The 13,904-nt window shown below is 40.8% G+C and overlaps 1 protein-coding gene across 1 annotated transcript in view; it reads right to left on the bottom strand.

Annotated features, from left to right (window-relative positions):
• The window catches only part of LOC136885394 (uncharacterized), a 682,520-nt gene that overhangs the window by 104,203 nt on the left and 564,413 nt on the right, over positions 1 to 13,904 (bottom strand). The window contains exons 2-3 of the mRNA XM_067157906.2: positions 10,883 to 11,035; positions 488 to 685 (exon numbers count right to left, since the gene is read on the bottom strand). Coding sequence (XP_067014007.2) covers positions 488 to 685; positions 10,883 to 11,035 — 351 coding nt within the window. The remainder of the gene's footprint in view (positions 1 to 487; positions 686 to 10,882; positions 11,036 to 13,904) is intronic.

Raw genomic sequence — 13,904 nt, 5'->3', positions numbered from 1 at the left:
TGGTATGTTCCGAGCTGTCAGTGGAGAGATGGCTTGGGAGGACATTAGAAAACGAGTAAGTTCGAGTGGTGTCTTTAAAAGTAGGAAAGATCACAATATGAAGATAAAGTTGGACAAATTGGGCAAATATTCGTTTATAGGAAGGGGAGTTAGCGATTGGAATAACTTACCAAGGGAGATGCTGGATAAAATTCGTTTCTTTGCAATCATTTAAGAAAAGGGAAACAACGGATTTGGAATCTGCCACCTGGGCGACTGCCCTAAATGCAGATCAGTAGTGATTGATTGATAAGAACAGTATGAGTTTTAATATGACAAACAGATTAGTTTACATATAGGATGTAGGCGTTACGCAGGAATGAAAAGAAAATGTTAGCACAGGATACGATGGCATGGAGGGATGAATTAAACCAGTGTATGAACAGATGACTGAAACAAGAAAAATGGTTAATTAAAAATAATTTAATCTTGAGAGTTCTACTGTTACCTTGAACTTTCTCTGTCACGGGTGACACGAGCAAGTAGTTAGCGCACGCTGCTCCCGTCCCATGGCCCATGATGGTCACGCTACCTGGATCCCCTCCAAATGCTGCGATGTTCTCCTGGACCCATTGCAGGGCTGCAATCTGATCGAGGAGACCAAAGTTACCGATAGTATCCTGGTTTACTACCGGTCGAAGGAATCCTGCAAAAATGAAGTAGAATATAGTTATAGACTATAACATGCCATAGCCTTGTCAAAGGAAGACTCACTCCAGAATCGAACTCTTAACAAGTCAGTAACGTTATCACTTAAATATGTAGAAAAATAGCTCCAAAATTGCTCTATCGGATGTCGATAAAGTTCTTCATGTAAGTATATTCCTTTTGTTTTCAATAGAGACATTTAATTTCTGGATGGCCCTCGTGTTAGAAACACCTGACAGCTATTAACATTCAACTTCTGTCACACAAGACTAGATTGAGAACTATAACAACTGGATCAAAAATTAAAGAAGAAAGGGATGTATATGTAGAGAGCTAGCAGATGGATTTAAAGTCAATAAAACGATCCCCTTCAACTCCTTTAAAGGCCAACATCGAGATAGTTGTGCATCTAGAAACAAAGGAGCCAACTTTATCTCCTACATCACTACTCTTATATATCCTCAATCTTTGGCTAAAAGGAAGAGGAAGTTGGTAGCATTTCGCACAACTATACACACCATTGCTCTGTCTGGAAGAGGGAACTTAGTTTGAGATTTGTTCAGGTGTGAGCTGGATACACCTTCAAAACTTCTGCCTGCTTTTATTGGAAGGAAACGCCGCGGATACAAAACTTCTGAACCTCTTCATCACTTGCATTCATAGCTTTGTGAATTGGATGTTCCCTTCATAACGAAACGTTATTGTCGTTATTATTATTATTATCACCGATAAGAGTGGCATTCGAGAGACGCGTAGGTTCGAACCTCACCGTTGTCTCTCCTGAAAATGGTTTTCTGTGGTTTAATATTTTCGCTTAGAGGCAAATGCTGGAAAAGTCTGTATTCATAGGGCTCACTTACATACAACGCCACGCTCGTAAAAGGTCTGCATAATTCCTATATCTTATTTTTTTACTAGTGGCATTACGTCGCACCGACACAGATAGGTCTTATGGCGACAATGGGAGAAGAAAGGTCTAGGACTTGGAAGGAAGCTGCCGAGGCCTTAATTAATGTGGTGTGGAAGTGGTAAACCACGGAAAACCATCTTCATGGCTGCCGACAGTGGGATTCGAACCCACTATCTCCCGGATGCAAGCTCACAGCAGCGCGCCTCTAACCGCACGGCCAACTAGCCCGATAATTCCTATATCAAGGCCCGAAGTGAGCAATTTACTTTTCTTAGGAAATGCCCTACTTACTTGTGCTAGTCCGCATGTTATCATTATTATTATTATTATTGTTGCCATTGATGCTTTCACGGCCCCTACTTACAGACGTGGAACTGTGTCCTGCGTCCTCAGAAGAAAATCTCGACTGTCCACGAGAAAGGCTTCCTAAACAATGACTCTTTAAAATTTAGACGTTATAATAGAAGTGGGAATGGTACGTTTATTAGCCACCAGATGGCTCCCAGGACGTGGCAACGCTAGCGTTCGAAGCGGAAGCTGACCGAACCATCAGACTAAGCGGTTCACATCACGGGGGTGAAGGCACAGAACACCAATATATAAGGTGAGATACGACAAAACTGCAACAGGCCGTACTTCAGGGCCATATCACTTGGAAGCGCTGCAAGGGGAAGAGTCGCGTCGCGTCGTGATTGGCTGGCTTGGCCTCGTGGCCTATGCTCGTAATATTCTCTTTGCTCGTAATCACAGTCATAAATTGGAAAATGGCGATGGCGAATGAGTTCTATACGGCTTAATATTATAGAAAAAGTTGCGACGAAGAAGGAGTCTGTTAAGTTTTTTGGATACGATTAATGTCCAAGTATGGGTATGTTTGAGTTCTGTAGTTTTGCAATTTCATTATAAGCTACATGTAGTTAGAACATAAACGATGTGAGATGATATTTTCTGCTGAAAGATGCTAAGCACAGCGAAGGTAAGTTACGGAAATGTAATTATAAATAGTGTATTAAATCATACTTTTTCATTCCTTCCATTTATTTGTTTTCGGTTTTGAAACTTTGTTTTCAAATGTGATGTTCTTTATTTCAGAGAGGCAACACCTTGAGGTTAAAGTACTCCTGCAAGTTTTCAGCATGTACAAGTGGCTATTATGTCGATATGACTGGCAATCTCAACATCAAGAAAAAGCATTTTTACAAGTAAGGATTCTCTGAAGCAGTGGAAGCATGTGTTTCGTGCGAGTGATGGTGTAAATTGTTCTAGTTTCTATGTTTGTGAAGTTCATTTTCTTGAGGACATTATTAACTACCGGCACACTAGACACCAATTAAATTATGATGTTGTTCAATCAATCAATCAATCAATCAATCAATCAATCAATCAATCAATCAATCAATCAATCAATCAATCAATCAATCAATCAATCAATCAATCAATCAATCAATCAATCAATCAATCAATCAATCAATCAATCAATCAATCAATCAATCAATCAATCAATCAATCAATCAATCAATCAATCAATCAATCAATCAATCAATCAATCAATCAATCAATCAATCAATCAATCAATCAATCAATCAATCAATCAATCAATCAATCAATCAATCAATCAATCAATCAATCAATCAATCATCTACGTTTAGGGTGATTGCCCAGGTGGCAGATTACCTATCAATTGTTTACCTAGATTTTTCTTTAATATTTTCAACAAACTTGGAAATTTATTGAACATTTCACTTGATAATTTATTCCAATCCCTTACTTCTCGTGCTATAAATTAATATTTGCCCAAATCTGTCCTCTTGAATTACAACTTTATCTTCACATTAAACATCTGGAAAATATTCTCTATAATCCCTGTAACTTAGACATGCCTGTGTCAAGTAATAGCATGGAAAAAAATAGAAATGTAGGCCTAAATGAAATTTCAGTAATTTCACAAACAGGATTTGTAATCTAGATCTTTCAGTATTATGTGATGTTGAAGAGATTGAGATAGGAGAAAACACACAAACTGTTATGGATGAAGGTGAGTATCACTTTTTGTCAGTAAATCATTTATCAGTGCTCAGTTACAGAATGATAACACGGCTCTATTTGGTATGCCGTAGAATGAGGATAAGGTTATGGCACTTTCAATTTATATATGTGGGCCTCGCTTATATCGATATTTGGTTACTCAATAATCTTCCCTCTGTCAGGCCTTTGAACTCTTTACCATCTCAAATACCTTATGACACTGGTCTTAATCCATCCATAGTTGAAGTGCTGAAAGTATAGGTTCTAAAATGTCTGATATTGACAAATACTGTGCCCTCCAATTTGATAAAATGTCGCTAGAAAAGGGGGTATATTATGAGGCTAATAAACAAGGTATATGTGGGTATGAAGATCTTGCTTCTTTAGGAAGGACACCTGCTTTAGCAAATCATGCATTAGTTTTTTGTTAAGAGGTATTCACTGGAAACAAATACTGTAATTGCCTATTATTTCACCACAAATTCAGTACCAGCAAGTAATGTAGCCTTACAACAGCTGATTGAATTTGTTCTAAATAAGGGTTGAAAGTTGTTTGCACAATTTGTGACCATGGCTCGAGAAATCAGAAAGCATTGTCAAGGTAATTTACATAGACCCAGTCCATTCCATTTTATTTTGAATAGTGAACCAATTGTTGTCATATATGATGTTCCCCTTCTTATGAAAAATACCTGAAGTTCCTTAATTGAAAATAAGATTCAGGTTAATGATTACAGGGTGGTAAAATTTAAATATATTCAATATTCAATATAGACCGAGAGAAAAAATATAAAACTTTGCCCAAACTGAGAAAACAACATTCCAACTTCCAGGATAGCTATGTAAGAATGAAAGTTAAAGTTACTGCTGCACAGATAAGCCATACTGTGGCAGCTGTAATTGAAACATATGTAGCTAGTCAGAGTGTTGCCCTCAAAAGCTATATACACAGCAGAATTTGTAGAAGCAAGTGACAACCTTCTGGATTATTTGAACAGTTGTGACCAGAATGCCCATGAAAGTAAGGTGTATAGATGTGCCCTTTCAGGAAATTCTCCACACATTGAGTTTTGGAACACTATTCTAAAAGAGATGAGTACCTGGAAAATAAGAGACCTTAAAACTGGTAGAGTTAAGACATGCACATTCAGTTTCATTGATGGGTGGCAGATTACTAAAAGATCTGTTATGTTTTTATGGAGCAGGTAGAAGAAAGTAGGATTCAGGTATCTTAATATGAAAGCTCTCAATCAGGACCATTTAGAGAATGCATTATGTTGCATATGACAGCATGGCATTTCCAACACAAATCCTACATATTTTCAGTTTGTAATACATTTAAAAACGTGTATTGGAAATAATATGGCTTTGCCCTTCAAGACTATGGGCAAGTGTGAGAGTGATAATTGTTTTCCCCTTAGCAATTTATATCAGTTTTTAAAAGTGCTGATGATAACAATCCAGGAGTACGTACATGTAAGTGCACTGGCTCTGTTGATCGTGAAGGTATATATTACTGTCTCATATCAGACCAGTGAATCCTACTCTGAACTTTTGGAGGACAATCAAGCCGTGACATATGTAGAAGGATATATTTTGAAAGTTTTAGGTATAAATAATGAGTGAGATCTGTGCAAGGGAAATCTGTATTCACCTAACTTGACTGAAAGCCGTTTATTCAGATATTTCAAGGAAAACAGTTCATCAGCTAACTTGCAGTATGCCAGTGAACAACTGAAAGATTTTCTGCTTCATATTCATGACTAACTGTGTATATTTTTGAACAAATATGGTCATACAGAAGCATTGAAGGAAACTCTCTTGGATGAGCAACATACGTGATTGGAGAGGACTGATTTCAAGTAGCTCATGAGGACAGCCAGACTTCGCTGTGATTGTGGCCAGCCTTCAGTAATGGAGAAGGTATTACAAGAAGAAGAACAGATAGACCTCCGCCAAAAAATCATATCCGTGCTGAAAGGACGATGGGCCGAGGACGCTCTGATTAGGTCCAGAGCAGTTGCTGCGGAAGCTAGTTAGTTTCTCATACATCATAATCTGATAATCGGAAAAGTCACGCTGACGAGATATTTACTTAAATGTAGCCCAACTACACTCAGAAAATGTTGATCCCATATATTATTTAATGCCTTCCATTTACTTTTACAAACTTCATCCTTCTCTCTATAAATTATTCCTCCTCACTTGCTTTGAGGTTGCGTTCTCTCCCCTCCCATAACGTATCAAAAATGTAATACACAATGTTTCCTCGTTTTTGTTATTTTCTCCAAAAGAAACCTTTTAGCTAATACCCTGCTAAACCCCGGTGTTTGAGAGCGGTGTATTTTAAAGCGGGGACGGGGAGAGCGGGCGTCAAGTGGTATTTTAGGGTAGTGAAGGGGATGGAGAATATAGTGTGTGATGTTTAATTGAAAGAGAAGAGGGCGGGAGAGAGGCAGGCTAACATAAACAACAGATGTTAACACTTCACAGCGGTCGTCATGGTAACACAAGGTGAGTCCAATGACAACTGACTGTCGCCGCAAAGTGAGGGCTAATGGATGTTCCTCTAGCATATGGTCAGGCTGAAGAGAGATGCCTGTATTCGTGTTGGTTTTTGACGCAGAAAACGTCAATAGTGTCAGAACCGCACTTGGGGCGGTGAAAACAGCCACTATATGGGTAGATATGGCCGTTTCGGGTAAATAGTTAGCCACAAATTTTTGAAAAAGCCTCTAGTGCCATGTTGGTTGCCTTATTTTTCGTTTATTATTATTCCCCTTCATCGTATTCTTGCCAACGGCCGTAGCCGTGTTGAAACACCGGATCCCGTGAGATCTCCGAAGTTAAGCAACATTGGGCGTGGTCAGGAGTTGGATGGGTTGCCACGCGCTGTTGGTGGGGGTAAGGGAATGGAGGAGCGGAAAGGAACTGGCCACCCTACCGTACGTAAACTCCCGCTCATGAACACCTCTGCGGAGGTTCGGACCTGCCTTCGGGCCGCCTTCTTCTTCTTCTTCTTCTTCTTCTTCTTCAAGTGACATATCCAGACCCCCAGACGTTGGCGATCACCCTGTAGAAAGCACCCCTTTTTCTTTACCTAACTTAAGGAGTAGTTCGCTGTTGTAGACGCAACTCTAGTCTTTGATGTGTTGCATCCATGACATCGGTAGTTTGCCAGCTCCTCGCTTGTCTTCTGTCTTTCTTTGTAATGCGAGGTAATGAAATGAAATGTCGTATGGCTTTTAGTGCCGGGATATCCCAGGACGGGTTCGGCTCGCCAGGTGCAGGTCTTTCTATTTGACGCCCGTAGGCGATCTGCGCGTCGTGATGAGGATGAAATGATTATTATTGTTATTTATTTATCGTATGATGTGCACAGATAGATTATATAAATAAGTATACAATATATACACAATATATACAAGCAGAAGCCTATAGTTCCAAATCAAGTCCATTGATCCATTTTAAGGCCTCCTCAGTTGCGTTATGAATGTCCTCCAAAGGATCTTGAAATGCTCTCTGTGGACACTCGGCAATTACGTGGTGGATGGTCTGTGAGGTAGCTCCACAATCACACCCAGAAAACTTCTGCCAGCCCCATTTATAAAGAGTATAGCCGCATCTTCCTTGATTGACTCTTATCCTGTTTAGAGTCCTCCATTGACCTCTGGGTAGATGGAATCCGGGAGGTTGAACATGAGGTAGAGTCACAAGATGTTGATTGGGAACAGAAGACTGCTGCCATTGGTGTAACCAGGCGTTCGTGATGGAGAACCCAGATTCTTCCAGTGTAAGTGCAGTGCGACAGGGTGGAGATCTAGACTTAAGTCGTGGAGGGGCAGGTTGAGTAATATCCTGGTGAACGGGGAGGTTGGAGTCCAGGCTGGTCTTCTTCCACAGTTTTAGAAGAGCTTCAGACCTTCTTAAGCAAGGCGGTGGAATATTACTGAGTGTAGGCAACCAGGCCACGTTTGTAGAGCGAATACAACCAGTTATAATGCGCATTGCTTGATTTAGTTGAGCATCAATCTTCGCAGTATGAGCACTGTTCAGCCAAGTTGAAGCGCAGTATTCGGCAACTGAAGAGCAAAGAGCTAGAGCAGTAGATCTCAACACTTGGTTGTTTGCACCCCAGGATGTGTCGGCTAATTTTTGAAGAATATTATTCCGACTTTTGATCTTGGCGGCTGTGTTGTTAATATGATGTTTATATGTTAGGGATCTGTCTAATGTGACACCCAAGTATTTTGGGAAGGGACAGTGTTGTAAGGATGGATTTCTGAATGTTATTGTAGGCTTGTAGTTGGCAAATTTATTTCTGAGATGAAACACAGATGAGACAGTCTTTTGGAGATTTGGACGGAGGCACCACTTTTGGAAGTATGTATCTAGTTTTTTTAGATCTGCTGTAAGACAACACATACACCCAGCCCCCATGTCATTGGAATTAACCAATTAAGGTTAAAATCCCCGACCCGGCCGGGAATCGAAGCCGGTACCCTCTGAACCGAAGGCTAGTAAGCTGACCGTTCAGCCAACGAGTCGGACGTAATGTGAGGTGTAGAAGCCCGTAGTTTCTACCTCGTAGAACATGACTTAAATAAGATGTATTTCTGGCTTTAATGATGTTTACCAACTCACACTCACCTCTAGCTCTCCTTAACACTTCATTGTTGGTAACAAAATCCGTCCAGGCTATTCTGAGCATTCTCCTGTGTAACCACATTTCAAAGGCATCTAATCTGTTCTGAGTCCAGGTCTCAACTCTACTGAGCAATGTTGATCAGATATGACATGTCAAAAGTTTTTGCCTGAGTCTGAGGGTTAGATTATCATCACAAAAAATGACCTCATATTTTTGAAAGATGATCTGGAAATCTCAGTACGGCATGTGATCTCTTTTTCAGAGTCCAGATTGTCTGTTATGGTGCTCGCAAGGAATGCGAACGGAATTTCTCGTTGAATGTTTTGTTTATTTAATGAACTGGAGATACCTTCATGGTTGCTTCTGCTAAATACCATGAATTTTGTTTTTGTGGTATTGATGTTTAGACCATATATTCATCCACTGAGATGAATTCTAAGTCTTATATTGTTATGATGACTCAATTTACTTTCTTTTGCTATTTGTTTTACGTCGCACGGGCACAGATAGGTCTTACGGCGACGATGGGGCAGGGAAGGCGTAGGAATGGGAAGGAAGCGGCCGTGGCCTTAATTAAGGTACTGCCCCAGCATTTGCCTGGTGTGGAAATGGGAAACCACGGAAAAACTATTTTCAGGGCTGCTGACAGACGGGTTCGAACCCACCATCTCCCGGATGCGAGCTCACAGCTGCTCGCTACTAACCACACGGCCAACTCGCCCGGTCAATTTACTTTCTCAACTAACTCAGTATAATTCAAGGCTTTTTTAAATATGCGATCAGCATAGAGGTTGAATAGGAGCGGTGAAAGTGTGCAACCTCAGCATACTCATCTTTTGATACTTACCTCTGAAATTATTGATCGTACAACTTTAACTGTGGGTCACTGATTCCAGTAAGGATTTTGTATGATGAGGATTTGTCTAATCGTTTCTGCTGGAGAATATCGATCTGTTTTAACAAAGACTTGGGATGCAGACTTGCAAAGGAACTGATAAAAGGACCAAACAAGAAGCATACTAAAGAATTGTTAAAACTCAGCAAAGAAAATATAAGATGGGTAGTAGGACTGTTGACAGGACACTGCCATCTGAAAAAACACGTACATAGAATTGGAGTGATAAGAGACAACATATGTAGAAATGCAATGAAGCAGATAAATCAACTGAACACATACTTTTCGAATATGAGGCGCTGGGTAGAATCTAGAACTACCAGGTGAAGAGAGGGAAAAAATCCAAGAAGACCCAATAAGAACAACCTGCAGCTTTGTGAAGGGGGCAGGTATATCTAAGTGGGAATGAAGGAAAAAGCATTGTAACAAAAGATCTTAGAGGTCCACGCTAATTAGAAACTAATATTTAAAGGCCCAAAGAATAAGAACAAGAAGAAGAAGACGAACACAGACTTATGTACCTCCACAACGAGTACGTGCAAATAAAAATTTAAAGACACTTTTAGTGTTTGGGTGGAATCGCCGGGAGTATTTATTAACTAACTATTATGTTTAATGTCTCAATTGACAGATAAGAGAGGAGGCTATCTTTTGCAAAAACAAAGTGAAAACTTGAAACGTTGTTTTCATGAAATGGCGCTTCAAACTAAGGCAAAATTTGTACTAAATAAGTGACGTCACACGCATACTCTGTTATAAGATGGCGCTGTGTTGACTCGCGCGCTCAGTTGGAGGTTAGCTGTCGTTGTGAATACATCGTGGTCAATTGTAAATTTAGTAAATTTAATAATGTAAAATAAAGAAAATGATCAGGATTCGGTAAGAACGTGTAAAAGTGAGTGTTGAGACGAGAAAAGTGAATGATGAAGTGACAAAAGAATGAAACGAAAAGAGTGGGATAGACGTTACGATGAGTAATCGAAACAGCGAAAACAATTTAATAAGTAGGTATACGAAACCTTGAAAACTCCGCGGTCGTCGCCAATAGGATTTGTAAAATTCTTAAGAAAGGCCATCTAGACCTGACGATTTTAGCCTAAGAATGTCACTGATTTGACTCTGTGGAAGATAAAACTTACTGTATCTATGATTCACAATTGATTTTTCTTTTCTGTTAATTTGATGATCCGATTGACATATTAGTATGCACTATTACAGGATTATTCGTTTCAGTTACAGATACTGTCATAGCTGTCGCAATATTAGAGAGCAATGGGTGTGAGATAATAGTAAACTCTACTAATGGAGTATTAGAGCCTCCGTCACTCACACGGCAGTGCGCCGGCCTCTCACCGCTGGGTTCCGTGGTTCAAATCGCGGTCACTCCATGTGAGATTTGTGCTGAACAAAGAGGAGGCGGGACAGGTTTTTCTCCGGGTACTCCGGTTTTACCTGTCATTATCCATTCTAGCAACACTCTCCAATATCATTTCATCTCTTCGTAATTAATTATTGCCCCAGAGGAATGCCACATGCTTCGGCAGCCAACACAATTCCTATCCTCGCCGCTAGATGGGGATTCATTCATTCATTCATTCCATCCCTGACCCGGTCAATGACTGGAAAACAGGCGGTGGATTTTCTTCTCTAACGGAGTACTCTCTCGACTGGAGACAAATACAATATCGGGTTGTCTGTTATTCTAGTAGTTACTCACCTAGTATCCCCAGGCGAAAGTTGAAGGTAACCACCACCACGTGACCATAACTTGCTAGCGCACAACCATCGTACGCGTTGCCGGAATTCCATTCGAAGGACTCTCCGTGGATGAACACCATGACTGGATGCTTCGGTGTCACCCGGTTATTTCCTGGAAACAAATAAAGCAGTCATTATAGGATTTAATCAGGACTCGAAGATGACCTTAAGTATACACTGTTTTCAAATACCGCTTTCTCGTTTTAGGTAATGTGTACATCCATACATCAAACCACTTGAGATGGCACTAGTTACAAAACACACTCTTTGAAACCAGTAGGAGATTTTTACACTCAGATGTAGCATTAACCACAAGCGCTGCCCTAAGACATGTTTCAAGGCATGGAGGAGAAGAAGGGTGGGTTAGGGGGAGGCAGAGTGCTATGACTAAATGATGGGTCTCCACGGGTATCTGGAATCATGTTGTCTGCGTTGTGTCCCACAACTCTTGAAGGGTGCGTGGCGGATGAGACAGATGTAGCATTAACCACAAGAGCTGCCCTAAAGCGTGGTTCAAGGCATGGAGGAAAAGAAAGTGGTACCACAAATTTTCAATGATATGGAGATCGGAGCTGTTTGGGTGCCAGGGAGGAACTTTGATGCCTCGATCCTGGTTTTCCAGCCACTTGCGGACACTTATAGCCACATGGGATGCCACATTATCATGCTAGAAGATTCTATCCTCCACAGAAAAGGCAATCATCATCTACGGGTGGTCGTTATCGCCGAGGATGGATTCATAACCAAATTGATCAGGATTTTATTCCACATGGGTGATGGGACCTAGGGAATAACACGAGAAGAATCTGTCCAGTCCATAACACTTAGACCACCACCTTGTGTTCGTCCAGCAGAGTGTTCGTTCTCCGATGTCTCTCGTCAGATACGCTGACATCCATCCGTTCTATGCAGCTGAAGACGTGACTAGTCGGAGGAGTAGTAGATGAATTTAATGATACATTTAAATCGATAGTCTTTGTTAGTATGCACAGTCTCAGAATTGTTGTTTATTAGGATTATTGGTCCTTGTTTAACAATATTTGATGCTTCAAATTATGTGAATTTGTGGGTGTTTTAAGGAATCATGCAGCAACTGACACAAACGGAAAGGAGATCAAACGAGAAGGTAAAAATAACATGGAATTGCGTCGAAGTATACTTAACTAAGAAAAAGTATATCTGCAGGCTTTCTTACTCATTTCCATTTGTTGCTCTACCATAATAGACCAGGTATATAGGATATAATGTACTTCTATGCAGATTATTCAAATGCATAATTTGTGCACATTTTTAAGTTAGTAAGTACTGTGAATTTAGAGCTTCTCCTCCTTTGCTACTAATTAAGCACTGACGCAGATACTTAGAGAAATATTCGAATCCATGATCCGAGATGGTATCTGGATGCGTAAATGCTCAGAACATATTTACTTAATGACCGAATTATTCACTTCAGCCGCACGGAAATGACGTATTCAGTTATACAGACATATAGCATGAAAGTACGACGCGACTGACTAAGAAAATCTTCCTTGTCATCAATGGAATCCAACAAACCAAAGTACCTAAAAGAATTTCATAGAAGTCGTTACTGATCCACTGGGAACTCCCCTGGCTACATATAAACAGAAAATCAACGCAAGAAAGTTCACCCCGAAGGAAACGCAGGCAAGATATTTGTAACTTAAAAAAAACGTGTGGTTACAGACCTTGCCGAGAGAACGAGGAATATTTGGGAGGATGAGAAGAACAAGAAGTATAATTAAAATAATTTCGTGTGGCTATTTCTGACCGGGTGCAGCCCTTGTAAGGCAGACCCTCCGATGAGGGTGGGCGGCATCTGTCATGTGTAGGTAACTGCGTGTTATTGTGGTGGAGGATAATGTTATGTGTGATGTGTGAGTTGCAGCGATGTTGGGGACAGCACAAACACCCAGTCCCCGAGCCACTGGAATTAACCAATGAAGGTTAAAATCCCCGACCAGGCCGGGAATCTAACCCGGGACCCTCTGAACCGAAGGCCAGTACCCCGATCATTCAGCCAACGAGTCGGACAGAAGAAGAAGTACAATGGCAGGACCTCCTTAGATGGTCAAACGCACAATAATAATAATAATAATAATAATAATAATAATAATAATAATAATAATAATAACCCAGCAAGCCTCCGTGGCTCAGGCGGCAGCGCGCCGGCCTCTCACCGCTGGGTTCCGTGTTTCAAATCCCGGTCACTCCATGTGAGATTTGTGCTGGACAACGCGGAGGCGGGACATGTTTTTCTCCGGGTACTCTAGTTTTCCCTGACATATTTCATTTCAGCAACACTCTCCAATATCATTTCATTTCGTCTGTCATTCATCAACCATTGCTCCAGAGGAGTGCGACAAGCTTCGTCAACCGGCGCAATTCCTATCCTAGCCGCTAGGTGGGGCTTAATTCATTCCATTCGTGACCCGGTCGAATGACTGGAAACAGGCTGCGGATTTTCATTTTCAATAATAATATCCATACATACATACATACATACATACATACATACATACATACATACATATATACATACATACATACATACGTACATACATATATACATATATATATACATACATACATACATACATACATACATACATACATACATACATACATACATACATACATACATACATTGTTGCTTTACGTCGCACCGACACAGATAGGTCTTATGGCGACGACGGGACAGGGAAGGGCTAGGAGTGGGAAGGAAGCGGCCGTGGCCTTAATTAAGGTACAGCCCCAGCATTTGCCTGGTGTGAAAATGGGAAACCACGGAAAACCATTTTCAGGGCTGCCGACAGTGGGGTTCGAACCCACTATCTCCCGAATACTGGGACTTAAGCGACTGCAGCTATCGAGCTCGGTACATACATTATCATTATAGACTGTTATGCCTTTCAGCGTTCAGTCTGCAAGCCTCTGTGAATTTACTAAACGTCGCCACAATC

This window comes from Anabrus simplex, chromosome 14, assembly GCF_040414725.1.
Source record: "Anabrus simplex isolate iqAnaSimp1 chromosome 14, ASM4041472v1, whole genome shotgun sequence".
Lineage (NCBI taxonomy): Eukaryota > Metazoa > Arthropoda > Insecta > Orthoptera > Tettigoniidae > Anabrus > Anabrus simplex.
The sequence above is the reverse complement of the archived record's forward strand: the minus strand, read 5'-3'. Positions and strand labels throughout refer to the sequence as shown.